Genomic DNA, 27,597 nt, shown 5'->3' with positions numbered 1-27,597 from the left:
TGTAAAGTAAATAGTTTAGATCATATGAGCTCAGCTGACAAAGAAGGTTGGGAAGCCATTCTCTAAATTAATGCATTGAAAAATCTTTTACGAACATGTACAGTCTAGGCTGAGCATATTACTTGCTGGTAAAGTTTCATCTTGTCATAATACTTCATTTTAAACTACAGGTTATGAGGACAGGTGCTGTCCAACCTATTCCTGTCCGCTAATCTATTTTATTGGTAGGCAGGTACACAGTACTCTCTGCATTTGAAAGCATGCTCTGCTGCACTATTAATAAACATAATACACACTTGCTTATCCTAGTACAGATATAGCTTGGCACCCCAGCATAATTAAAGGGCACATATAAAGCAAAACATGATTTTCTTTACTCTTTTGAAATACGTTCGAGTTTGATTTACTATGTAGACATTTTCTTACATTAACAACTCAAAACTCCCTTCCCAGTCACCCAAACCATTTCTAAAAAAACTAAGCTCCAAAACGGGTTGAAAAAGTCATGCTTATGATGTCACAACAATGAGCAAATTAACATATTATCACCCATGTTTACTGTACGAATCAACACCTGTTCAGTATTCAGTAACTTGGCCCACCCTGATGAACGACAGTGTGTCTCTAGACTCATTTCTTGCTAAAGCACTCTAATTATACACACTATAAAGAATTAAGTAAAGAATGAAAGGCTGTGGTGACCATGGTTACAGTTTATTACTGGCTAAAGACCCAATCATTCAAATCTGTCTTTATCTGTAATTCTCTGAATAATGGGATAAGAGAGTGGTTTACAAACAAATCAACACAAAAGTGGAACTAGTGCTGCCAATGTTTACACGTTTAAGGAATATTCAGTGTTCAATACAAGTTAAGCTCAATCGACAGCCTTTGTGGCATAATGTTGATTACCAGAAAAAAAAAATAATAATAAGTTACATCTTTTCTTTAAAGGTGCAATATGTAACACATTTTTTTTTTTTTTGTCAATGTGTGAACAGCTTGTAATGCAACTTAAAAAATGAGCCCTTCCCAGACTTCCTAGGTTGCCTATTAAAGCCTGTAGACTGATTTTCATGCAAAGGGAGTGGGTTGCTTTTGCTGGGAAAATCCAAAGGATGTAACGTTTATGCACGCTCCCGAGAGCCTTGACTCAGTGCTTCTCTTCCACTATTTAACAGCGACAACATTCTGCAACACTAGGTAATGTTATCTTAGAGATGGAATCCAGCAAACATCCAGCTCCCAGCACAACACCGACTCCTACACAAAACGATAATTTTTTTTAAATAATTTTATTTATTTATCACACATTATACATTTGCACATATACAGTGAAATTCTTTCTTTTTCACATATCCATAGCTAAGCTGGGGTCAGAGTGCAGGGTCTCCAAGTAAGCCAAAAAATTATCTACTGAATCCTGTCTGGCTACGCGGGAACATAATCGTGGTCGAGCGAAAACTCGAGTGAACATCAGCAGGGCATTTGATTCCTATAGGGACCTTTGTTCGGTTTTGGGGATCAAAACCGACACTGAATTGGCATTCTTAGCTGGCTGCAGTTCACTTAACGGCCACAGGTGTCGTTAATAACAAGGGTTTCTGAATCTTACATACTGCACCTTTAAGAAATCCAAAAATCGGGATAACAGTGAGACACTTACAGTGGAAGTGAATGGGGCCAAGTTTTGGAGGGTTTAAAGGCAGAAATGTGAAGCTTATCATTTTAAATATATATATATATATATATATATATATATATATATATATATATATATATATATATATAAAAAACCCTACTTTAATCATTCTGTAAAACTTTGGTATTATTTGAGCCATACATTTTTTTAATCATAATTTGAACAGTCCTTTTAGGGTTTACGGTGTTGTCATTGTCATGCATATTGTTTACGTCTATTGGCTATACTTTTGAAACAGTGAGTATTTAAACGTTTACTTATTGGCCCCATTCACTTCCATTGTAAGATTGCCTCACTATAACACAGGACAAGTCAAAGTAATTTTTTGTGGTAATCAACAATATGCAAAAAACTCTGTGGATTGAGCTTAACTTTAACTTAAAATTTTAATTTAAGAGACACAATTAACACATTTACTTCTCTTCTTTAAATTTCTAGATGGAATTTTTTTTTTCATTTTTGTGCGGTGGAATTTAATTAGCATCAAAACTCACTAAACCATAAAATCATCTACAAGCATAATATTCTATTATGGTACTAAAGTTAATGAAAACACCACTTAAGGACTGATGCGACATCATTTGACAATATCTTTCATACATATTTTGCTTTCTTCGCTTAAACGAGGCACTAAGTGCGTTAAATTTGAAAGCACCTAATTTTGAAAGGGATAAAAGAAAAATTCAAAATGTGAGATTGATCCTGCTAACTACAAAAAAAAAGAACACAATTAATTATTTTAATCTATTGAAAGCCCAAATAGAACATAATAGATGTTAATTTAAGTTTTTGTTTTAATATAAAGGTGGATGTATTGCACTATATTTTACCTGAAAATGAGAGTGGTGCTAGATATAGCTCCCTCAATGTAAGTCTATGGGATCATTTCGCCCGCTTTGCTGTCTGCCAGGCGAAAAAACTGACAGATAATTGTAAGTATCATTCACTCCGTAGAACAAATAGGACAAGTTTAATAGAGTTAAGGGCTTATTTAGATATCTAGCCCTAAGTTTGAGCAATACTTATAGCAATGTGTGACTTAGAAAGCTCCACTAAATTATTTACACTGTTTATTTCAACAATTTGAAAGATCAACCAGTCCTTATAGTTTGGCTGCTTGGCAAGTGCAAAAGGTCAGAATCTTAGCCAGTACAAAGCTATGCAAACTGGGAAGTCACATGGAATATGAGACGCTATCTTTCCATCTCTGACACACACACACACTATACATATACTCCACTGCTAAAGAATACTGTATAAAGGGAGTTCAATTCGCAAATAAAGATCATCGCTTGTGTGTCCCTCTCTTCCTGTTCACAGAAGATCAGGGCAAGGACTGTCGCCCTGAGAGAGCACAAATCACAGCCAGCACAGACATCTGCTCAAGATTTTTCCCAAAGCAAGATTGGGCAACCTACAGTAAAAATATCACTATGGGTGAAGTCACTGCTAGAGTGACTATTGTTACAAGCTCATTTGATGATCTGCATGCCACTGGAATGGTCAGAAATTAACATAGTGTTGTATCCAGGCTGGCTAGACAAGGTTAAAACGACAAGCGATAAATCACATTTACTTCCATTGTAATCAAATCTTTCAACCTAGCCAGCAGTGACTGCAGACAAGCAACATGTGACAGTTTTATTTAATTCACATTGTGCTGGGTTGCTCCTCCCACTGTGAAATCTCATTGGTCAAATGTTATGTGGCGGTACTCGTTTAGGTAACATGAGTTTGAATCATTTCCCCTTTTCCTTATCATCGCCTTTGTCCTCCTACACTGTCTATAAAAATAAGTTGAAAAAGTAAATTCAATTTTGAAGAAAAAAAATAGGGCTGTAAATAGATTACAATTTTAAATCGAATTAATTACAAGGTATGTCGATTATTTAATCGAATTAATCGCAATTAATCGCATAAGTTAATATTTGTGAGAAAGCCCTCCCAAACAACAATAATTAATAATATAGTGATTAAATAATTACAAATAGTTATATTTAAATAAACATAAATAAAAAATACAGTATATGTTATAAAAATATATATAATAAAAAAGAAATGGCTTTAGAATCCAGTATATTGTTTATTTCCATATTATTGAACATGAGCCTATCACTGGCCTAAAGTACACAGCAATCTATTTTGCAATTGAATTGGTCAATCAGTCCGAGATAGATTTAGTATAAAGTCTTGTCTAAGGACGAGCTGATGTACACCTGTGTCAAATGGATGCTTTTGGAGTGTCTCAATTTGTTTGAGTCACGTCATAAACATAACATTTTTGGGTCGCTATGTCAAGTTAAACCGAGTCTGAAAAACCGAGTCTGAAAAACATGTCTTAAGATTCCTGGGGTCGAATCGGCGCTTCATCAAACTGTGTTTGAAAGTAAGATCTTATCTTGTGGTGTCTGCAGTGTGGTTTGTTCAAGCTGCGCGTTGCCCTATACAGCTGGAGTTTTGCTTACTGCCCCCTGGAGAAAACAGGTGGTACTTCAAGCTTGAATTGCGCCGATGGTAGGAATTAGGGATGTTCCAATATCACAGTTGTTAGATACTGCTTATGTATGTACAATTACTACTGATTTATTAGTAGTAGTAGTAGTAGCAGTAGTAGTATTACAGTGAATATTACATAACTTTATAGTAGTGATATATTTCTGTCATACTTTTTTCCTATAAATTTAGCTTTTAATTTGACGGAGCTTTTGTTTTGAAGTGTTTCTGTGTTGTTTTGACCAAGGAGCTCTGACTTATGATGGCAGCTTCCCACTCTGGAAAACCCGGTCGTTATGTGACTCAAAGTGATAATTAACCGCAAAATGCTGCTATTTAATTAAATAAGTATGTACTCTGTATGTACCTTGTGCTGCAATGTGAATTTGCACTCTGTTTACTGTCATCTGCTACAAACAGAGCGTGCGATGCACATGATGGTGTTTTCCTTGTATGAGCCAAGGAGGAGCTTTAACAGGTATGAGCAGCCGGCGTCAGCACAACACTGTCTCCACACATTCACAAGCGCTCACATTTTAATTACATGCAAACTATGTATTTATCTCATTAAATCACAACTTTTGTGGTTAAATAATCACACTAAGACATAACAAGATTTTAAATTGTGTGCTGAATGTTTACGTGCGGACATTCGTACATCAGATGGTATCGGTTAATGGTGTCGGAGCATTTTTACAAGTACGAGTACCAGTACATGAGCACGGTATTAAACCCGATACCAGTATCAGTATCGGGACATCCCTAGTAGGAATATTCCTTTTTATGGTCCGTGAACATCACGTTAATTTTTTTTTAACAGGTTATTTGTTATATAATTAATCACACTGAATTAAAGTGTTAAATCGACAGATCAAAAAAAAATATATAAGGAAAAACATGAACTTGAATTGATTGGCTGTGATTTTTTTTTTTGCTTCCATTATTAACAGTACAAAGAATAATTGCTTGACACTGGAAACTTGTCAGGAGAATGTGTAAGAAAGCTTGTTTGTCCTATTCATATTTCATGTGCTATTGATCAGTAATCGATAAGTTCAGAGTGGTTGTGAATCTGGAAGTACAAGGGCTGCAGTAATGTCTTTGCTATCCGCCACAGAATTACTCTGGTAATCAAAAACAAATTAGTTATTTACTCAAGATATTTAAATGTTTTCAGTGTTTCACTAACTCTAAAAATGTACAAAATACTCCTTTAACCAAATATCTTAAAAAAAAAAAAAAAAAAAAAAAAAAAAAACAAATCAGCTCACACACACAGGTCCAATGGAATGTACAAGATTAAATTCCTCTCTGTGTGCCCTACAGTTTCTATTGACTGTAAATCCCATGTTTCCAGAGTGACTGATCCTCTCGCAAGAGCAGGTTGAGGTGTGTGTAATTGTGTGTGTGTTTGTGTTAGTGGCTAATAGTTCATGCTGGTTTGTTGAAAAAAACAGTGAGGCTTAAGAAAACACATTCCGGCAGTTAATGACCAAAATTAGGGTAAAATATTACATATTTATCACACCCTGGCATCAAGAAGAAAGAGAGAGAGAGAGAGAGAGAGAGAGAGAGAGAGAGAGAGAGAGAGGGAGAGAGAGAGAGAAGTGTCAGGGAGAAATAAAGAAGGAGAGAGATAGAGTGATCAGGTTTATTAATCTGAAAAAAGGACAATACCTCACCAGAGAGCTTCCAAACATGCAAGAAGATATTATTAAGACATTTAAAGGCAATAGAGCAGCTGTGTGTGTGTGTGTGTGTGTGTGTGTGTGTGTGTGAGGCAGAACTCCAAGCTTTCTTTCTCACGACTCCCTGATGAGTTTTTTTGCTGCTTAGGTCATGCTCTACACTCTCATGAACAGTCACACACACACAAACAAACACAGACGCACACTGTTGGGGTGTGTGTAGTTCACAGCTCCACCATTAAAAAGCCAGGCTCCATCACCTCATGAGAGCCTGTCTGGACCAGTCTAGTAGCACTACTGACAGAGAGGAGTTTGATTCTTTGTAACCTTTAAAATGCTTTGGCAATACATTGTAACTTGTGTCATGTCAATAATAAAGCACAGGAAAGAGAACGAGACAGAGGCAGACAGAAAGATAAGACAGAGAGACAAAAATTGAATAAGATAGAGGCTGAGAGAGGGAGAGAATTTCTTCTCAAATTTGGCAATATTGCATTGTTGACAATCATGCCAATAAAGCCCTTTTAATGGAAATGAATTGACAGTAAGTAGAAGGAAAATAAAGACAAAAGTGGGACAGACAGAAAAAGAAAGACAGACATAAAAGCTAAAGGAAATGACAAAAAGAGGGAGAGAGGCTCACAGAAAGAAAGAGACAGACTGACAAAAAGTGAGAAAAAGGCTGAGAGAGAGAGACTGACATACAGAATTAAGGAGAGAGAAACAGACAAAAGGAGAGGTGCAGACAGATAGATGTACTGAGAAAGGCAGACTGACAGAGAGACAGTGGGTCAGACAAAAATAGACAGACAGAAAAAAATCAGACAGACCGAAAAAGACTGACAAAGACTGTGAGGCAGACAGACAGGCAGAAAGAGGCTGAGAGAGAGAGAGTGACATAATTAAAGAAGGAGAGAGAAACAGACAGAAAGAGACAGACTGACAAAAAAATGAACAGACTGACTGACAGACAGATAGACAGAAAAAAGTTAGACAACAGATAGAAAAAAGTGGCAGACAGAAAGAGACAGACTGAACAACTGAGAGAGAGACAGACAAAAAGTGAGACAGACAAACTGTAAAAAAAAAAAAAAAAAAAGGACAGAGAGACAGAAAGAGACAGACTGACAGAGGTTCAGAGACAGAGAGAGTTAGACAGAACAATAGACACAAAGTAAGACAGGCAGAAAGACAGACAGACTGACAAATATTGAGAGAGACAGACAAAGAGTGAGAAAGACAGATAGAAAAAAAGATAGACTGACAGAGAGACAGAAAGAGAGACGGACTGACAAAGACTTATAAAGACAGACAGAAAGATAGACAAGCAAAAGACAGAAAAAGGGAAAGACAGACAAAAGATTGTTAGAGACAGGCTGATGAAGACTGAGAGATACAAAAAGTGAGACAAACAGAAAAACAGACAAAAAGTGAGAGAGACTGATGAAAAAAGACATAAAGAGAGACAGACTGACCAAGATTAAAAGAGAGACAAAAGTGAGATGGAAACATAGACAGAAAGAGACAGACTGATAAAAACTGAGACAGAGAAGAGACAGGCAAGAAAGAGAGACAGACTGACAAAGATTGAGAGAGAAAGACAAAAAAGCGAGACAGGCAGAAAGATTGACAGACAAAAAGACAGACGGAGAGAAAAACAGAGAGAGACAGAAAAAGAGAGACTGACAAAGATTGAGCAAAACAGACAAAAAGTGAGACAGGCAGAATTCAGATAAAAACTGAAACAGGAGAGAAAAAGAGAGACAGACTGACATAGATTGACAAAGACAGAAAAAAACAGACAGACTGACAAAGATTGAGAAAGAAAGACAAAAAGTGAAACAGACAGACAGACAGACAAAGAAAGACAAAAAGACAAAAGGTAAGACAAAAGAGGCTGAGTGACAGAATTGTTTCTCAACTTCAATAACAGAGCCATTTTGAATGGAATTGAATTGACAAGATGAAGAAGAAAGAAGAGACAGACAGGGAGCAAGAGAGAAAGACAGAGTGGCAAAAAGGCCCAAAGAAGGTCTGTGAATGCCCTCTCCTCCTTCCTCACTTCACTTTCCTCCTCTCCTTTTTTCTGTCGCATTCTTTCACTCTGAGCCCTTCGTCTCCAGAACAAACAGAGCCCGGCGTCTGACGTGGTACAGTGTTGAAGTCACTGACCTCCTCTCCTTAAGGAAAAGGGATTTTAAACACTTCAGGCTGCCTGGCAAATGCACACATATTTTCCGTGGACACAGAAGACGTGGTGCTCGGACGGAGCCGTAGGGGAGTCATGATTTCACATTCAGCTCTGAGGATTAACGCTGTGAAATATCGTCCATCAGCCAGTGAATTAACATGATAAAACGCTGTAAGGACATGTTTGTGGGTCACCAGAGCCCTTTTATAACTAGTGGGCCAGCAAACACTATACTGTTGGACATGAAGCATGTGATTTTAACAATTTATAATTTGTTTCAAGTAGAATACAAATTTTCACTTTCTATTGTCATTTGTATTTTCATATTCATTTGTATATACAGTATCATGTTTGTAGCATTTTGAGAGGAGAAGACAAATGCCTGTTCTTTCTAAGTCAGTCTGTCTCACTTTTTGTCTTTCTGTCTTCCTCATTCTGTCTGTCTCTTTATCAGAGAGGTGGGTGAGGTGGGATAAATGAATGAGAGAACAGACAGAGGAGAGAGAGGGAACTAAAGATTAGTCATCCATCCTGTTTTGGAAGCATAGGTTTTTGTTCTGCTTGCGTGATGCAAGGTTTGTGACAGTGTTGTCTAGAATATAAGTGCATGACTTTACGAAACACAGAGGCAAAGATAAAGAGACAGGGCCAGATTTCTCTAACTGATTTTTGCAGTATTTAAAATCACACAAGCATTAAATAAAGCAAAAGGCACTAGAGGTCATGCATCGATTTGTCCATGGTTAAGGCATGTTGATACACACAACATGATGTTTTAATAAAAAAAGAGGCATTATAAACATCGTACACCCGAACAAACCTCTCCTCATTAAGCCGGTCCATTTGACACCTCATTCATAGGTGTACAACAAACAGTGCAGGACGAGTTTTGAAAGACAAAATTCAGTTTTATGTCAAATTGAATGGATAATAAAGTTTAAACTAAACTAAACTAAAAACATTTAAAGACAGACCTATCGTGAGCTTCAAAGTTGTTAATCGATGGTATGCAGTATGCTCTTGTCGAAACCATCAGTCTGCATTATTGATGAATTGATTATATGATGAACCACACTACCCCTGAACCTGAAGGGAAAATATCCACTAATCTAGTAACCTTTTTTTACTATCAATCTCCAATTTTTACTTTAACTTTCTTAAACACATTCTTCTTTGTTTGTTTTTGGTGATTCGCATTCTTCATGCATATCGCCACCTACTGGGCAAGGAGGAGAATTTATTGTAAAAAAAGAACTTAAATTTTGATCTGTTTCTCACCCACACCTATCATAATGCTTCTTAAAGGGATAGATCACCCAAAAATGATCATTCTCTCATCATTTACTCACCCTCATGCCATCCCAGATGTGTATGACTTTCTTTCTTCTGCTGAACACAAATAAACCTTTTTAGAAGAATATCTCAGCTATGTTTGTCCATACGATGCAAGTGAATGGTGACCAGAAATTTGAAGCTCCAAAAATGACATAAAGGAGGCATGAAAGTAATCCATAAGACTCCAGTGGTTAAATCCATATCTTCAGAAGCGACATGATAGAAGTGGGTGAGAAACAGATCAATATTTAAGTCTTTTTTTACTATAAATCGCCACATTTGACCAGCCCCAACCAGTAGGTGGCTGAATATGAAAGTGAAAGTCACTTCCACACCAGAATAAAAAGTGAAAGTGAAAGTGTATATTTACAGTTAAAAAAGGACTTTAATATTGATCTGTTTCTCACCCACACCTATCACAGCACTTCAGACGACATGTATTTACCAATGGAGTCTTGTGGATTGCTTTTATACTACCTTTCGTGCCTTCAAGGTTTTGGTCACCATTCGCTTGCATTGTGAGGACCAACAGAGCTGAAATATCATTTTAAAAATCTTTGTTTATGTTTTGCAGAAGAAAGAAAGTCATAAACATATAGGATGACATGACAGTGAGTAAATGATTGGAGAAATTTCATTTTTGGGTGAACCATCCCTTTAACAGTTGTCAAACAAAATGGAAAGGTTTATCAAGCAACGATGAAAGGTTTGTAGCAACTAATATGTAATTATTGAAATTGATAGAAACTGATGAGCAGTCACTGATAGTAAAACAATAACTTTATTTATATAGCACCTTTTAGCAATTTAGCACAAAGTGCTTCACAAAATCTAAAATCAAAACACACTCAGTTGATGTGTGTCTTTTTCTGCTATTTTACAACAGATTAAAAAAAATGGTCAATCCAAATAGAATTTGGAGTTGGAACTAATATATAACTTAAATAGAATAATGGAGCGTAAGACCACAGCTCTTAATAGCTCTAGATTAATAACACATTTACATTTGTTTATTCATTTAGCAGGAGCTTTTATCTCATTTGTAAGTGACTTACAAATCAGTTGACCAGAAATGTACAAACTAGAACAAATGTGCAAGTGCAAAACATTAGAGGGTTTTGAAATTTGTTTGATTATTTTTGCTTGTGCTGAATGATAGAAGTGTCCTCATATACATAACTACGAATTAGTTCCTGAAGTATTCATGGCGTTGTCTGTCTTAAAGCAATAAGCCACAAGAGGCTGTGCATTAAAGTGGTTTTATCATGGATTGTTGCTAAACACTATCTACTGGAACTATCTGTTTTATCTTCACTGGACTGTTAGGGGACATTGTTTATAATATGGCCACAATGAACTCATGGCTGTGCTCGGTTGTGGGTTGGGCAGCAGATGTGCAGTAGGGAGTTTTCAGTAAACTCATATAAAGCTGAATTCACAAGCTACTTCAAACAGTGCGTTCTATTCTCCCTGAGGCCACAGACAAGAGAGACTAGCCTTTGATACAGAATACTACTGTGTGGTCACACACACATACACCTGATACCTGCCAGTAGTGTAGGGACCTTTAACACAGAAAACTACAGGTCAAGTGATTATCCAGAGCAAATGATCAACAAACTCCGCAGTTGACCCCGTTCAGGCAGCCTACTGGGGCAATTCACACTGCCCACAATGAGCGTGCTTGTGTGTGCAAGTGCGATTTTTAGGGCTACTAAAGTTAACATGTTAATTTATGAGATTAAGTGGATTTAACGGCATTTGATTTAACACAATAAATGCTTTTACCTATTTTGGCATTACAGCTGCTTCCCGTTTTGTGTGATTCACCGTAGCTGGACTCTTGTTTATAATTAAATTATAGAGAAGGAACGTCTTAACAAATATTTTATATACAAATCAAGCCTAGATGGGAACTTAATGCATTAATCTAGAATGCACTACATATAATGGAGAAAATACACATGTTCATGCAATTAAAAAAAAATTGTCATACTGTTGATGAGCACAAAAAAAGCATTAAAAAAATAGTTTTGTCTTGTCCCTTCTTTTCTTTAAAAAAAAAAAAAAAAAGCAAAATTCAAGGTTACAGTGAGGCACTTATAATGAAAGTGAATGGGGCCAAATCTTGGAGTGTTTTAATTCTTCAGATAACATGTGTTATTTGAGCTGTAAAGTTGTTTAAAACATTGTTTTTATGGCCAATTTAGGTTTAAGAGTTTATGTGTTGCATCATCATGGCAACAAAGTTATTACATTTCATATAAATTTACACAGGAAAACAATTGTTCCTGTGCCTGACGGTTCTGGTGGCCGACGCTTCAGAACTCTGAGCACCAGAACCGTCAGGCACAGGAACAGTTTTTTCCCCCAGGCTATCCATCTCATGAACAGTTAAAACTGCCCCATTGAGCAATAATTAATGTGCAATACACAGCTTAGTCTTTTTATATTATCCAACACATCCAACCTCTTCTGCCATTACATTCCCTTGCACTGTATATAACCGATTTGTATTTAGATTTTCACTACGTATGTGTATGTGTGTATGTATGTATGTGTGTGTCTGTGTATGAATGTGTGTGTGTATGTATGTATATGTATGTATGTATGTATGTATATATATATGTGTGTGTGTGTGTGTGTATGTGTGTATATGTGTGTATAGGAGCATAAACAAGCCAGTTATGCACTCCGCAAAACTATCAGAGCAGCCAAACGCCAGTACAGGGACAAGACTGAAGGACAGTTTAACACCACCAACTCTAGAAGCATGTGGCAGGGAATTAATATCATCATGGACTTTAAAAGGGAATAAAAACTCCGCCGTGAACACTGCTGCCTCTCTCCCGGATGAGCTTAATATTTTTTATGCTCGTTTTGAGGGAAATAACACCGCCCTCACGGAGAAAGCTCTCGCGGCCGAAGCTACAGAGGTTAGTTCACTCTCCGTCTCTGTAGCGGATGTAACCTGATCCTTCCGACGGGTGAATATCCGTAAAGCCGCGGGTCCAGACAGCATTTATCAGAGCGTGCGCAAACCAACTGGCTGGTGTTTTTATGGACATTTTCAAACTTTCCCTCTCCTTGTCTGTGGTCCCCACATGCTTTAAAATGTCCACCATTGTGCCTGTACCAAAGCAATCCAAAATCACTTGCTTAAATGACTGGCGTCCTGTTGCTCTGACCCCCATAATCAGCAAATGCTTTGAGAGGCTAATCAAAGATTACATCTGCTCTGTGCTGCCTCCATCACTGGACCCACTGCAGTTTGCTTACCGTAACAACTCCTCCACTGATGATGCCATTGCATCTACACTACACACTGCTCTCTCCCACCTGGAAAAAGGAACACTTATGTGAGAATGCTGTTTGTAGACTACAGTTCAGCATTCAACACCATAGTGCCCTCCAAGCTTGATGTGAAACTCCAGGCTCTGGGCTTAAACAGCTCGCTGTGCAGCTGGATCCTAGACTTCCTGTCAAGCAGATGCCAGGTGGTTAGAATGGGCAGCAACATCTCCTCATCACTGACCATCAACAATGGAGCCCCACAGGGCTGTGTTCTCAGCCCACTCCTGTATTCCCTGTACACACATGACTGTGTAGCAACACATAGCTCCAATGCCATCATTAAGTTTGCTGATGATACGACGGTGGTAGGTCTGATCACTGACAATGATGAAACAGTCTACAGAGAGGAGGTGCACACACTGACACACTGGTGTCAGGAGCACAACCTCTCTCTCTACATCAGCAAGACAAATGAGCTTGTGGTGGACTTCAGAAGAAAAGACAGAGAACACAGTCCCATCACCATCAATGGAGCACCGGTGGAGAGAGTCAGCAGCTTCAAGTTCCTCGGTGTCCACATCACTGAGGAACTCACATGGTCCGTCCACACTGAGGCCTTTGTGAAGAAGGCTCATCAGCACCTCTTCTTCCTGAGATGGCTGAGGAAGTTTGGAATGAACCGCCACATCCTCACATGGTTATACACCAGCACTGTAGAGAGCATCCTGACTGGCTGCATCACTGCCTGGTACGGCAATAGCACTGCCCACAAAAGCAAAGCCTTGCAAAGGGCGGTGCGAACTGCCAGACACATCATCGGAGGTGAGCATCCCTCCCTCCAGGACATATATACCAGGCGGTGCGTGAAAAAAGCTCGGAGGATCATCAGAGGCTCTAGCCACCCGAGCCATAGGCAGCACTCACTGCTACCATCAGGCAGGTGGTATCGCAGCATCAGGAACCGCACCAGCTGACTCCATGACAGCTTCAAGCAATCAGACTTCTGAACACTTGATATCTCACGATCAATATACATCAGCACTGCATTTCATTAATCTTATTATCTCACACTGGACTGTCATAAATTATATTCTCTCTTAACAACACACTGGCAACTGACTATCAACCGACAGCCTGAATGTCAATACAGTACAATACAACCTACTGTATATTTTATATATACTAAATATACTATTTTTATTGTATAATGTGTATTCTATATTGTGTGTATGTGTATTCTATATTATGTGTATTGTATACTGTACATTGTATATTATTATTTGTATATTGTGTTGTGTGTAAATATGTGTATATTAGATATGTAAATTGTGTTGTGTAAATCTGATGTTTATTGTAAATTGGTATAAGTCTCATCACTGTCATGACTGCTATGTTGCTCGGAACTGCACCCAAGACTTTCACCCACTATTGCACTTGTGTATATGGTTGTGTGACAATACAAGTGATTTGATTTGATATGTATTTATGTACATATGTGTGTATATGTATGTATGTATTTACAAAAGTTCTGGGCTCACAGAAAGGCTGTTCCATATTCTAGAGCGCATCTAAACGCATTCAGCGGGAGACGTGGATACAGTGGACACAGAGGGGTAGCGCACGTTGATGGGATAACTGTACGCACCATTCTAAATTTCATCCCCATCATTATTGAATCCTCATTTTGCATTTTTTTATTACATTTGTATAAGTACAACATGAATTTCCTGAATTTGGGCAGATATATAAGTGTGTGTGTGTGTGTGTGTGTGTGTGTGTGTGTGTGTGTGTGTGTGTGTGTGTGTGTGTGTGTGTGTGTGTGTGTGTCGAAAAACACACAAACACACACCCCGAGCACAGAGATGCTATTGTGTCTCCACACCCAAAAGCAGCTGTGCTGTTGGCCTGTCCTCCAGATTCCAGTCAGGGATATTTACAAGGAATTAGATGTATTTATTGAGCTTTAACGGGACGGGCGGCCCACCGGCGACCTGATGTACAGACAGCACACTACGACTGGACTGTTTCACATCTTGTTTTACATCCACCGAGGAGATTTCACATTTCATAAAATTTTTTATGCTCTTCTGCTTTTTTTCCACGTGCAATTGTGTGATTATGTGTAAATGCGTGTGTGTTGTGTTTATTAAATATATGGTCAAAAAAGATGACAATGCATTGTGACCCTTACGTTGTTCCAAACCTGAACAACTTTCTTTCTTCCATGGAACACAAAAAGGAGAGATTTTAGGCAGAATAACAGCCTTAGTGACCATACTTTTCATTGTATGGAAGAAAGATGCAATGAAAGTAAAATGGTCATACTGGTATGGAACAAATCATAAAGGTAGGAAATGAAGACAGAATATTCAGTTTTGGGTGAACTATCACTTTAAGAAGCCTGGAGGGATACCAGCTGGGGTCCAGCATCCGAAACTTAACATATGTTTCCAAAATATGCTTTTCAGCTGATGAATCAGAATCAGTTGTGACTATGGGTGTAATTGCGATTATTAATTTCAATAAATAGAATTTATATTAAAAAAAAACTTTTTTTGTGGAGCAACTGTGAGTCAAATTCTTTATATAGGCTACACATCCAAAATAAGATGGAATTGTGTTCTGGAATTACCTTACTGCATGAAAAACAAGAGTTGAATAAGTTACACACACAGGGCCCTATTTTAAGAGTGCTAGCATTAAGCACAGAACAATGCCATAAGTCATAAGCACAAAGTCAGTGGGCATGGACAAGAAATTTGGTATTTTCGTGCAAGCATGCGCTAAGTCTAGGTGCAAGTAGGTTTGGCGAAATTGCCCATGCAACGCGCAAATGGGCTGGATTAAGTGCAATTGAATTCTGAGGTTCTTCTCTGGGATTTCCACCGTCTGCCTCCTATTATAGTCCATACCCTGTCAAGCACCAGTGATATAAACAAAGACATCACATTCATAAGAAGTTGGTAGTGTAAATGGACTGTATGCAATAAATTACAATATTAGAAAATGTGCATTAACTGTGTCCTTGATGATTGTCAGGCATAATTCTATGACAGAGACACCCTCCTTTTATACGCATAGAAAATGTGATTCTTTTCTGAATTTGGATGTACGCTCAGTTAAATTATAGGGAATGTAAGTTTTATTAATCATTTTCACCTACTGACACACAAATCATGACTAGTATTAATTGTATCGTCACATACTTCACTTCTACTGGTCGATTTTCATTTAAAAAAATAAAATGAATGTATTCAAACATGGAAAAAATAAAGCATAAATATTTCTACATTTAAATTACACTTTAAAATCATACAAAATCCAAACATGTTAGTCTCTCCTCCTTCAACCTTTTGCTTGAAAATCAATCTCAACAAGAGGTGGAAAATTACTAGTAGGCCACAAATGAAATCATAAAAACAATTGTAAAAATACAATAATAATAATAATAATACATATAAACGTAACAAAAATAATAATTAAAATAACTGATAAAATAAACCATGACCTCTAGAAAGTTTAATACAAATCTCAAGCGATTACGCCTGAAAAATTGCGATTGTCATGGACATAATTTGATGTTCTGTACTTTCAGAATTTGGACATGAACTTTATTACCACCTGCTGGTGGAATCTCCAAACTGCAAATGCAGGAACTGAATTTGAACTTTGCGCTGAGTTAAAACATGGTATTGAAACGTCTTAGCGCAACGACCTATTTCTCAGGAAAATAGCAAATTGTGCTTTGCGCCACTTCATTACCATTCAATACACCAACAGTTTGCATGCATACACCCACAATAGCGCAAACACTCCCACCCATGCCCATTTGCTCTTTTCGCTAGCACGAAAATTGCACTTAGAATTAGCATTCTCACAAAAATTGGATTAGACGTTGCGCATGGTCGTAGCACATAGCACACTCAAGAAATTAGAGCCCATAAAGTAGCGTTCACATATTAGTGGACCGTGGCATCATGACAATGGTTGCTCCATCTTACTGTTTCTACAGTTCAAGTGAGCAACTTGTCAAAACTATGGAGCTGTACACACCACACTAATTAATATTTATCTCTACCGCCAAACACACTTTATTCCCGCTCCCCACGCGTTGCCTTTCTCTCCCTGCTATAGACATAAGGTGCCGCATAAACCCTGATAAATAGAGTTGCAGGCGCGGTTATTTTAACACAGTAGTGGAGACACAGTGAGCAGCAATATAGATGGATACTAGCCTCTTTCACCTAAACACATTGCAAAAAACAAGAATGAAGCAAAGTGAAACCATCTGCATCTGTCTGATATGTGACTCCGATGGTTCAGCTAAGGCAGGTTCGTGACAGGACACGTTAACGTGGCGCCTATAACGTTTTTTCAACCTATCTAAATGTAGCTTCATTAATCAGCATGTCACGAGCCTTTCATAACAAACAAACAGATTTTTGTTCTAATTTTATGAAAATTAATCAAAAATGTCATAATCTCTGGCATGGATTGCAAATAAAGACAACCAAATCTTTGAAATGACTAGTTATCCTAGTAGAGTTCTCTGCTGTTGAGAACGTTTCCTTTATTTCATAGTCAGCCTATTTATACCTACAGCCTCTATATCTAGAATTTTTATGCTGCACTATTAGGTAAAATGTGTTTGTATTAGTAGATTGTCACTTTAAGGAATATATATAAAAATGGTCCATTCACACTTCAGTTTTATTTCATTTTCTTTCAGGGGACACCCCTGAACACCCATAGAGTATTTGTTGATCTATCAAAAGGCCTCCTATGTCCCATACATAGGTACAGTTGTGCTCAAAAGTTTGCACACCCTGGCAGAAATTGTGAAATTTTGGCATTGATTTTAAAAATATGACTGATCATGCAAAGAAACTGTCTTTTATTTAAAGATAGTGATCATATACAGCCATTTATTATCACATAGTTTTTTGGCTCCTTTTTAAATCATAATGATAACAGAAATCACCCAAATAGCCCTGATCAAAAGTTTACATACCCTTGAATGTTTAGCCTTGTTACAGACACACAAGGTGACACACACAGGTTTAAATGGCAATTAAAGGTTAATTTCCCACACCTGTGGCTTTTTAAAGTGCAATTAGTGTCTGTGTATAAATAGTCAATGAGTTTGTTAGCTCTCACGTGGATGCACTGAGCAGGCTAGATACTGAGCCATGGGGAGCAGAAAAGAACTGTCAAAAGATCTGCATAACAAGGTAATGGAACTTTATAAAGATGGAAAAGGATATAAAAAGATATCCAAAGCCTTGAAAATGCCAGTCAGTACTGTTCAATCACTTATTAAGAAGTGGAAAATTCGGGGATCTCTTGATACCAAGCCAAGGTCAGGTAGACCAAGAAAGATTTCAGCCACAACTGCCAGAAGAATTGTTCGGGATACAAGGAAAAACCCACAGGTAACCTCAGGAGAAATACAGGCTGCTCTGGAAAAAGACGTGTGGTTGTTTCAAGGAGCACAATATGACGATACTTGAACAAAAATGAGCTGCATGGTCGAACTGCCAGAAAGAAGCCTTTACTGCACCAATGCCACAAAAATACCCGGTTACAATTTGCCCAACAACACCTTGACATGCCTCACAGCTTCTGGCACACTGTAATTTGGAGTGATGAGACCAAAATAGAGCTTTATGGTCACAACCATAAGCGCTATGTTTGGAGAGGAGTCAACAAGGCCTATAGTGAAAAGAATACCATTCCCACTGTGAAGCATGGTGGTGGCTCACTGATGTTTTGGGGGTGAGTGAGCTCTAAAGGCATGGGGAATCTTGTGAAAATTGATGACATGATGAATGCAGCATGTTATCAGAAAATACTGGCAGACAATTTGCATTCTTCTGCATGAAAGCTGCACATGGGATACTCTAGGGAATTTCCAGCACGACAATGACCCTAAGCACAAGGCCAAGTTGACCCTCCAGTGGTTACAGCAGAAAAAGTTGAAGGTTCTGGAGTGGCCATCACAGTCTCCTGACCTTAACATCATCGAGCCACTCTGGGGAGATCTCAAACGTACGGTTCATGCAAGACGACCAAAGACTTTGCATGACCTGGAGGCATTTTGCCAAGATGAATGGGCAGCTATACCACCTGTAAGAATTTGGGGCCTCATAGACAACTATTACAAAAGACTGCACGCTGTCATTGATGCTAAAGGGGGCAATACACAGTGTTAAGAACTAAGGGTATGCAGACTTTTGAACGGGGGTCATTTCATTTTTTTCTTTGTTGCCATGTTTTGTTTTATGATTGTGCCTTTCTGTTATAACCTACAGTTGAATATGAATCCCATAAGAAATAAAAGAAATGTGTTTTGCCTGCTCACTCATGTTTTCTTTAAAAATGGTACATATATTACCAATTCTCCAAGGGTATGCAAACTTTTTAGCACAACTGTATGTATTCTGAATGTAAAAAATATATTCAGACACAAAAACTGCTGTCATTCAGCTTAAAAATGAACTGTTGATCTTATCTTTCAATATTCATATCCAACTGCCCTCGACTGATGTACTCTAACTCTTTTAATTTTTTTGTATAAAAGATCCCTCAGACCCCAACACTTTGGCTGCTCTGGGACCGCCCAATGTCCTCATCCCTGCACAGTTTTGAAGAGACTATTGTAAATGTTTAGGATTTATTATTATTTATTTTTTTACAAAGTACTATTGCTGCCAACGTGAAGTTATAATAACTTATAATAACTATTTAATATAAATATATATATATATATATATATATATATATATATATATATATCACAGTCATACTGAATACTGACACCGATTAAGTTATTATTATCTGGACCTTTGCTGGAAAGGAAATGGAGAGATCAGACCTCTTGGAACTTTAATTGAATACCCCTGCCACAAAGTGAGCAACGCAACAACACCAGAATACTAGGTTGTCGTTTCTGACATGCTAATAGACTAATTTAAAAGGCTCTGATTTGCTACTGCATTTTCATATTGCACACAACGGACCAAAAACTTTGTTTGACACTATGAGAGTAGACTTAAATGGAATGATGTAATTGACACTTTTCAGGACTAGTTGATTTCTGCAGCGATAATTGATATATATATATATATATATATATATATATATATATATATATATATATATATATATATATATATTATTAATTATTATTAATTGTGCAGCCCTAGTTGTGACATTTTTAACTGTCCTTCATTCACATGTAAAGAACAACTGGGATACTAGTATGGTTGCAGATTCTCTAGACCAGGGGTCGGGAACCAATGGCTCATGAGCCACAAGTAGCTCTTTGTTCAAAATCAAATGGCTCGCTGGGTGTCTCAACATTCACCAACACATGATCGTTTAAAACTTTCTAGAAATAATTTTCCTGCAGAAAGAGTGGGTGTGATTGCAAAGCTTGAAGTCATAGACACTGTTTTGATTTCCTTTCTCCTGAATTTGTCGTACAGCCTACTCCTGGTGAGCAAGGTTTTAAATGAACACCCGCCAAATGCTAATTTTTCATGCAGAGTATTTTGCTGATGTACCAGCCACTGTGGAAGGCGACCTGTAAGACTTCTCGGAGTGATATTATTACAAGAAATTAGACACAAAGACGTGCGTTTGAAGAAATGTGATTATATTTTGAAGAACAGACAAAAGAAAAGCCGCCGATGCGCATCTGATTTGAAATGTGTGCATATTAATCTCTGCTATTCATGAGTGCAATGAAAGCACTTCTCCAAGACACGCACATTCATAGAGTTCTGGGCCTCGTTTCCTAATAACTATTGATCTTAGCTATTAAGAGCATTTTCTATGAGTTATTTTTTATGTGCGCCCAGGATGTGAAATAGCACATGCTACAAGCCAAATGCGACGAGGCTCAATCCAGTTCGCGAGCTCCTCGTCCAAATGCAGGTATTTCATGCGCGAGTAATTTTGCTCAGCTACCCGCAACAGGTGGGTGACCTGTAAAATGTCTCGGAGTGACACATGACAAGAAATGCTGTTAGTCAAAAAGACAAGCGCTTGAAGAAACACACTTTATTATATTTTTTAAGAACAGACAAAAGAAAAGCCATCAATGCTCGTGTCTGATTCTCTGTTTGTTCAGAGACGTGCAACGGGACCCTGTCTCGTGGAACAAGTGCATGTAAAGAGTTATCACTCCTTTTTCTCTGTTTCATTCATCTGAAAACTGTTTGCAAGAATAATGTTATCTATGAGAATGCTGCAAATGATCTCCCATCATCTCGTGAGGTGCTGTGAGTTTAGTTTGCTTTATTTCCACGGAGCAGTTCGCTCTTACACATTGTTAATGCAACTATTATATACAGGTATCTTTGTATTAAAGAAACAAAGACGAAAGTGATTAAATCATAAAGTAATACTAAAACTGAGTTCCATTTTATTTTCTTTAGGCAGCATTAACTTTATTACCAAAACACAATACAAACACATTCGATAAGAAAACAGGGGAACACAGGGGAATTTATTAGGCTTATTTATTATGATGATTATTATAATTATCTTTACATTCATAATTGTCTTTTGTTCTTAATTTGTAGGCTATTAGTAATTTTCACCTGGTGTCATTAATGGATGCTTGCGTGATGGCAAACACGTGTACTCAATTCTATATTGCAACGTTACCTATTCATTTTTGCATATTTGTTTGTTTTTGTGTTTTGAGAAGTCTATGGGCAATATAAACATTTTATTTTATTGAAAAACTTGGTTTTTGAAAACAGTAAATTATTAGCTTTGTGGTATGGCTCTTTTGAAAAAATTCATCATCCAAAAATTTTAAAATTGTCTCCTTTGAAAATTGGTTCTCTGCACTAGACATACGTTTTTGACTACACTTACATTACATGATTCCACCACATGAAGTCTTCTTAAGACCCTGATGAGTGTGTGAGGGTGTATGTGTGTTTGATGCAGATCGAACAGTCTGACACCCTGTTACTGCTCTTATCTCAGCAAACACAAACACTGTTAAACACTTCAGCATTGAGAGCATAAAGGTCAAACAAAAATAACTTGCACTCTCTGAGTTGCCATAGTGACAGGTGTTACTGAACAGCACTTCACTGGTGTCATTCACTAACAGACAGGTAGAGAGAGACAGGAGACAGTGAAAAAGAAAGAAAGAAAGAAAGAAAGAAAGAAAGAAAGAAAGAAAGGTCATGATTCAGAAGGCTGAAGAGAGCAACCTGGACAGACTGTTGCCTCAAAGATCGTCAGGGGATTCAGGGACAATCCGCTTTTATTCCGAGAGTCTTTCAGTGTGCTGCCTGCTATTAGCATCACAAAAACACCACTTTACAAAGAACCAATGCCATTCATATTTCACTGTTTTCTAAACCTCTGCTCCTTTCAATTCTCTCTCTTCTGTATCACTCTGTTCTATCTCTCTCTCTCTCTCTCTCTCTCTTTGTTTCTTTAAACATATTTCCCCATTCAAGAATCTTCTACAATCTACAGGATCAATTTTCCATTATGTTTCTCATGCACTGAGATTGTGACATAGAGCACAAATTCCTCCGGCCGTTTTTAGTATTCATAATCTGAATAGGAAATCAAATATTTCTATTGAAAAATGACTTCACTATCTAGGATAAAGAAATTCCTAACTGTATCAGGGTGAAACAGGGGTCAGTATGAATGAGAGAAATAATCATCTTTATAATCTGTCTGACAGAAAGATTTGTCTGATAGATAGACAAAACAAAAGATATAAACAGACAGACAGACAGACAGACAGACAGACAGATAAACAAAAACTGACAGATATAACAAAACAATTACAGATAGATAGAACAATAGAATAAACAAAAGGATAGAACAACAGATGAAAGATAGAATAATAGACAGATAGAATGAAAGATAGAATAATAGATAGATAAAATGATAGACAGAACAATAGAACAACAGAACAACAGATAAAACTATAGAATAGGGCTGGGCAATAGGACAATGTTATCGGATTATTTCCACGGACCAGTTCGCAGTTAACATGCATTGTGAATGCAACTCTGCAGGTTCAGTAATATATTTCTTTGTATTAAAGAAACAAAGACGAAAGCGATTAATCATAAAATAGTAAAAGGCACGTTCACCTTGAACCTAAAATTTAGTTCTATTTTATTTTCTTTAGGCAGCATTAACTGTAATCAAACACAAATTCGATAAGAACACACATTTGGCAGTATTATTTTGGGAAATTATTAGGCTTTATTATGATTATTATTATTCTTATCTTTACATTTATAATTGTCTTTAGTTCATAATCTGTAGGCTATTAGTAATTTTCCACCTGTTGTCGGACACTTGCGTGATTGCAAATGGGGCCGTTGGAAATGGTAAATGTTTGGATTTGGGGAGGTGGTTAAATAAGATGTTTTTTTTTTTACTTTGTTATTTTAATTGCTTTCTTCGTTTAGTTTAAAGTGCCAATTGAATTTAGAAATGTCTTTTGTTTGTGTTTTTCGTGTTTTAAGCAAAACCAATAAAGCAAAAATATTCACCGACCCTCGGCAGGGGGGGTTGACGATACAATCGTATATCGCGCTATTTTTCAAGGCGATTATCGATAAAATATTTTTAACATATCACCCAGCCCTACTATAGAACATAGATGGATACAATGACTGACGGACAGACGGACGGTCCGACAGACAGACAGACAGACAGACAGACAGATAGACAGATAGATAGATAGATAGATAGATTGATAGAATTAGTCCAAAATCCTGTTCCTGATAATGTAGCTATAAATTTGCACTTCAGTGAGGACAGAAAACTTGAGGCTGGAAACTTGCTGTGTCACGCCTGGTTAGGACATGTGTTGTGCATTTTGCATGTGTGTGTGCGTGTGTGTGTGTGTGTTAGACTATAATCGTCTCACACTTGTTTACTGACATCACTGGTTCACATGGGAGTCAGATGATAGCTCAGCTGGGTCAGTCTGTACTGATTTAATCTGCAGCCCTGTCTGTCCTCTTCTCCTCTATTTAATTCTTTATTTCCATTTCTTTCCATTAAAGTCAGCCTTATTTCCACATGTGACCTCTGTAAAACTTCCTTCGCTCTCAGCTAAAGCTGTAAAACATCTCACAAACTCTGTACTGGGTGTTGTTAAATCGACTGAATTTCAGCTGTCAGTTCATTGTACAGTTCATCAGGATCGCGTTGATGAGCTGTTGAATTTACCTCTGAAAAGAGCTATTTGCCTCTGTTATCTTTGCAACAATGTTTAAGCATGATTGGACTGTCAGGAATATCAGAATGAGAACAGAAAATAACAACAATTCAGTCAACGGAAAGTTTCTTAAGAGTGCACATTTCTACTACCATCAAAGTATTGTCGAAATTTTCAGTATTACCATAGCATCATGTCTCCATCACCAGAGGATCTATCAAGGCCATTGACAGAAACTTGCTCCCCATAAGACACAGCCGATGAATATTTTTGAGTTTCAAATTTAAAACTCAACCCACTGAAATCCAAAGTCACATACTTTAAATACCTTAGATTTTTCAATGTTTACTTTAAAATGCAAGAGAGCATTTGTAAAATGTGAAATGACTCTCTGGAAACTGTGAGCACATTAAAGAGCCAGTTTAGCTGAGGGTGACCAGAAAATGAATATAAACCCTCTTTCCAAAGCATCCTATGAACATCCGACACAGCTGACTGATTTCTAATTTGGTGTGGAAAAGGCTTATGTGACTGTACAGTAATCTCCCAAACCGGAGTTTGTTCAATAGTGTTGGTATCTTAGGAACGGCACATCTGTATATAAATTAATCAATTAGTGATACAAGTGTAGCAATTCCTAGAGAACATTTGTCTTCTTAAGATGTGTCCGATATGTGTGGTACTGTAACCAGGTTATGGTATTCCCTACCTGGTTGAACTGCTCAAGTCTGTCTTTGACCTCCATAAGCACAGGTTCAGCACCTCTGACCCTCACTTCTGGATTCTGCCTTTGAGCACGGACTCCATTTCCCACCACTCTTCCTTCATAACTGAGAGAGAAAAAGACAGAAACAAAGTCAGTAACTTTTTAATAAGGGACCATGTTTTACCTTTGATATTTACACATTAAACAGATTTCCTTTATCAGTGTAAGGCTATAAATGGCTTAAAGGTATAGTTCACCCAAAAATGAAAATTCTCTTATCATTTACTCACCCTTATGCCATTCCAGATGTGTATGACTTTCTTTCTACAGCAGAACACAAACGAAGATTTTTAGAAGAATATCTCAGCTCTGTAGTTCCATACTATGGAAGTGAATGGTGATCAGACCTTTGTAGCTCCAAAAATCACATAAAGGAAATGAATCCATATGACACCAGTGGTTAAATCCATATCTTCAGAAGCGATATAATAGGTGAGGGTGTGAAACAGATCCTTTTTTACTCTAAATCTCCACTTTAAATTTCACTTTCAGATATGAAAGTGAAATTAAACAGGCTCCACATTTGACTTTCAGATGTAAAAGTGAAAGTGGAGATTTAGAGTAAAAAATGACTTAAATTTGGATTTGTTTCTCACCCACACCTATTATATCGCTTCTGAAGATATGGATTTAAACACTGGTGTCTTATGGATTACTTCTGTTACCTTTATGTGAATTTTTGGAGCTACAAAGGTCTGATCACCATTCAATTGCATTGTATGGACCTACAGAGCTGAGATATTTTTCTAAAAATCTTCATTTGTGTTCTGCTGAAGAAATAAAGTAATAAAGTAAATAAATAAATAAATAAATAAAAAATCACAATGAGGACATTTTTTTATATATATATGGGGCATTTCAGTAAATCCTGAGGGCATGTAATTAAGAAAAGAACAAATTGGCTTTGCGAGACAATTACATTGCTGTCATATGTAGAAGTAAAATTAACATTAAGTGTGTGTGCATTTGTGTGAGAATTTAAAAAAAAAAACAAATTAAACCCCTCAAAAATCGACCTTGGTTTTGAGGTCTCTTGGAAGCTTACATCTTCAATCCTCTGTTTGGCTTAACTATGACATGGACAGCATTCCATTGTGACAGTCTAAGAGATCAATAAGGCTCTGACTCGGGATCCCCTGACAGAAACGATACATTATAAAGTCTAATTGCTGCCTTGTGTGCTGTGGAAGGAGAGGGGAGGTGTTAGTTGTTTGTATCAGAGAGTATTGATGAGCCAGTGGGTGAGAAACGACTCCTTTGGAATAATAAATGGTGTAAATGAGGGTTAAATGTGAGGCTAATTAGAGTCCTGTAAGAGGCCACAGAAAAAAGTGTCAGAACTACTCTCTACAAGAGCAGGGTGAGAGAGAAAATAAGGGCTACGTAATTGCAAAAAGACAAAGTCAAAGCCAGAAAGAAAGTTTGACAGTACTGAATGACAGCGAGACAGCACTAAAGAAAAGGATGCAGTTGGAAAAAAATTAATAAATAAATGACATACCAGATAAAAAGAGTGAGAAAGAGAATATAAAAACAGTTAATTTAGATGTAACCACGTGAAGCACATTTTAGAGATTTAGCACATTCCTCTCTGCCCATGTCCTTATACCTCCTTTCTACTCATCCCTTCTCCCCTTTGGCTTGTCCACACTGCAGTAACTGAGTCCTGAATGGATGCCTCGTTAGTGCTCTAGCTGTTGCTCACCAGAGGTGCACAAGCCAGTAATAGGTGTGTCTGCCTACTCAGCACTTCTTCAGTTTATCCCTCATCCTGATCTCCAAACACAACCCCTGGATAAATTCACAATCTCAATGTTAAAGGGATAGTTCACCCAAAAATGAAAATTTTCTCATCTTTTATTCACCCTCATGCCATATCAAATGTGTATGACTTTCTTTCTTCTGCAGAACACAAATCGTGATTTTTAGAAGAATATTTCTGCTCTGTAGGTCCATACAATGCAAGTTGATTGAGTGCCAAAATTTTGACACTCCAAAAATCACATAAAGGCATCATAAAAGTAATCCATAGGACTCCAGTGTTTTAATCCAAATCTTCAGAAGTAATATGATAGGTGTGGGTTATAAACAGATCAATAAATTTTTAAGTTAGTTTTTTGCTAGAAATTGTTCTCCCTGCCCAGTAGGGGGTGATATGCATGAAGAATGTGAATCATCAAAAACACAAGAAGAAGAATGTAAAAGTTCAAGTTAAAGTGGAGATTGACTGAGCAGGGAGGAGAATTTAGAGTAAAAAGGGACTTAAATATTGATCTGTTTCTCACCCACACCTATCATATTGCTTCTGAAGACATGGATTTAACCACTGGAGTCTGATGGATTACTTTTATGATGACTTATGTGATTTTTGGAGCTTCAAAATTTTGTAAATAAAGAATTTCCTAAAGAAAAGTATTTATAAAATAAAGAATTTTCATTTTTGGGTAAATCAACTGAATCAACATGCATACATTTGGTCAGTGTCATTTTTAAGGGTCCGATCTGGTAGAAATAGCTTTTTGAGGTAAAAACTGCACAGTTTCTCTTTATACAGTGTAGAAAGAAAATAATTATCAGTTCGTAAAGGAATGTTCTGTGCTCAGCAAAGTTACAAACAACCAAAGAAACACAGAAGCCATCTAAGTACACTACACCTGTTCCATCACTCTCATTATCATGCTGTTACACATATTTGCCAATATTATTTCTGAAACCATGCATATTCCACCCACACCCTTTAAAATACATTATTTATCTACTAATTTTATGATGTGATGAGAACGCACAAACACTAACAGAAAAATGATGTTTGTGGATGTATGTGAGGCAGTGACTGTGAGCAGTAAGTGAATTTTGAGTGGTTTATGGGTTTATGTTCACATAAACTAGCACACAGTGATTCAG

The 27,597-nt window shown here is 37.3% G+C and overlaps 1 protein-coding gene across 1 annotated transcript in view; it reads right to left on the bottom strand.

The window, feature by feature from the left end:
• Positions 1-27,597, bottom strand: part of LOC127441219 (glypican-5-like) — a 194,242-nt gene that overhangs the window by 54,057 nt on the left and 112,588 nt on the right. The window contains exon 7 of the mRNA XM_051698394.1: positions 24,637-24,757. Within this exon, the coding sequence (XP_051554354.1) occupies positions 24,637-24,757 (121 nt within the window). The remainder of the gene's footprint in view (positions 1-24,636; positions 24,758-27,597) is intronic.

This window comes from Myxocyprinus asiaticus, chromosome 5 (genome assembly GCF_019703515.2).
Source record: "Myxocyprinus asiaticus isolate MX2 ecotype Aquarium Trade chromosome 5, UBuf_Myxa_2, whole genome shotgun sequence".
NCBI classification, from domain to species: Eukaryota; Metazoa; Chordata; class Actinopteri; order Cypriniformes; family Catostomidae; genus Myxocyprinus; species Myxocyprinus asiaticus.
This window is presented reverse-complemented; position numbering and strand designations above follow the sequence as displayed.